Source organism: Nothoprocta perdicaria, unplaced genomic scaffold (assembly GCF_003342845.1).
Source record: "Nothoprocta perdicaria isolate Ctin4 unplaced genomic scaffold, notPer1 scaffold_513, whole genome shotgun sequence".
Classification (NCBI taxonomy): domain Eukaryota; kingdom Metazoa; phylum Chordata; class Aves; order Tinamiformes; family Tinamidae; genus Nothoprocta; species Nothoprocta perdicaria.
Window position 1 is genome coordinate 1 of NW_020455770.1, and position 1,975 is coordinate 1,975.

General features: G+C 52.0%; 1 protein-coding gene across 1 annotated transcript in view; it reads left to right on the forward strand.

Annotated features, from left to right (window-relative positions):
• Positions 1-1,656: 1,656 nt before the first annotated feature.
• The window catches only part of LOC112954882 (hepatic lectin-like), a 3,645-nt gene continuing 3,326 nt past the window's right edge, over positions 1,657-1,975 (forward strand). Inside the window, exon 1 of the mRNA XM_026048144.1 lies at positions 1,657-1,732. Coding sequence (XP_025903929.1) covers positions 1,690-1,732 — 43 coding nt within the window. The 5' untranslated portion in view covers positions 1,657-1,689. The remainder of the gene's footprint in view (positions 1,733-1,975) is intronic.

Here is a 1,975-nt window from a genome sequence, read left to right on the forward strand (position 1 = left end):
TGCCCCTGTGCAAACAGCCCCGGGGCAGATCGAGAGCCCCAACTGCCCCTGTGCGAACAGCCCCGGGGCAGATCGAGCGCCCCAACTGCCCCTGTGCAAACAGCCCCGGGGCAGATCGAGCGCCCCAATCGCCCCGGCTCTGCGCCCCAGGGTTAGGAGCTGGGCGCAGCTTTGTGCTGGACTAATCCCCGTATTAAACCCTCCGCCGGGTCTATGCTTGCGCTCCCCGCACGCAGAGCGCCTCGGCAAAGCAGCAAAGCGCGGCTTAACCCCGCAAACGCCGCCGGGGCTGGGAAGGCAGCCCGGTGCGGCGGGAGGCTCCGTGTTCCCGGCAATGCGCGCACCGGGACGCGGCAACGGGCGCGGTTGCACCGGGCGGAGCGCTGCGATGCCCGCCGCTCCCCTCTCCCGTTATTCCCGTCCCCGCCGAGCTGCTCGTTGCGGGACACGCGGCCGCGGGGAGCGGCGGCTCCGCGCCGCAAACCCCGCGCCGGATCCGGGAATTCGGRTCCTGCCAGCGCAAACTTCACTATTCCACACCCTCGGGCGATGATTATTGGGTTTCTGCCCCTGTTTTCACGCATTGCTTGAAATATTGTATTCTGGGCGGCTTTTGGAGGCCTGTTCTAGTGTTTTATTGCTCCCCTTTCCAACCCAAGTATTTTGCTGGAACGTTGATCTTCATTTCGCCAGTGATCTTCATTTTCACCTTCATTTTCACCTTCATTACATTAAACCGAAAAAGGTTTAATGTAAATGGTTTAGCCTTAGGTTTAATGTAAACGGTTCCTCTCCCAAATCTGTCCTACTGTTTGCTATGGGCACAGCAGGAAATTGAAGCAGAGTTTGGGGGTTTAATGCTGAACAAAATAGAAAAAAAAAATAAAAAATAAATAAAAAATAAATAAATGATAAATAAATAAATAAATAAATAAATAATAAAAAATAAAAAAAATAAAAAAAAATAAAAATAAAAAATAAAAAAGGCTAAAACCTGTGTGTCTTGCAGGGCATAAAGTGCATAAAGCAAGTCTCAAAGTCGCACTGCAGTTGAGAAGTGAAAATTCCCCATTAGCAAAGTGAGGAGCTAAGTTTCCATCGTGCAGAAAACTTGGGAATGTTGTGGAACTTGTGGGTCTCCAATTAGTGCAAAAACTCCACTTTAATAAAAAACAGATGCTGCACATCCACTACGTGCAAGTTTATCGTTAATGGCAAAAATTTATCAATCCTGGAGCCATTTGCCTTCTTTTTGCAGGTTTCTCTACCTGGAGGTTGGTTTTGCCTTCGGCAGTTGCTGAGTTTCCAAGCAGAAGACTGCTTCCCATTTTCCGGAGCAGTATTTCTCCCCCTTTTCTATTTTGTATTTGTATATATTTGTATTTGAGGGGCCAGGTTCGGGAACTGGGAATTTGCCCTTTGGCCTCCAAAGCGTCCCTATGAAGMGGGTGGTCACTTTGACCAGCCAAGAGCTCCCAGCCACGGGAATTATCGGAGCTCGACACCATCCAAGCAGTGATCTGAGGGCACGAGCCAATGGGACCCTGCCGAAAAATGCGCAGTTAAATTTTAACCGTTGGGTGAAAATCTCCCCTTGCAGATATTGCAGCAGACGAGCCCGCATCGACCCGCCGCACGTCCCGAGGCCGAGCGCGACCACCCCCGTGTCCCCCCGGCCCCTTCTCCACGATGGATGAGGAGCACCTGCACGACGAGCTGCGCGTTTTTAAAGGTAGCTTCCCGCCGGGATCGCCCTCGGAGCCGCTCGCCCGGGAGCAGTGGGAGGGATCACGCCGGAGCACGGTCTGGCCTTGCTGCCCAGGGGGGTCGCTTCGAGATGGGAGGGGATTCTCCCCAAATTGACCCAAAGTGAGCTGAATTTTGACCCAACTGAGAGGGAATTCTTTCTTTTTTAATCCAAACTGAGTTGAATTTGGACCCAACTGAGAGGGAATTCTCTCTTTTTTGACCCAAA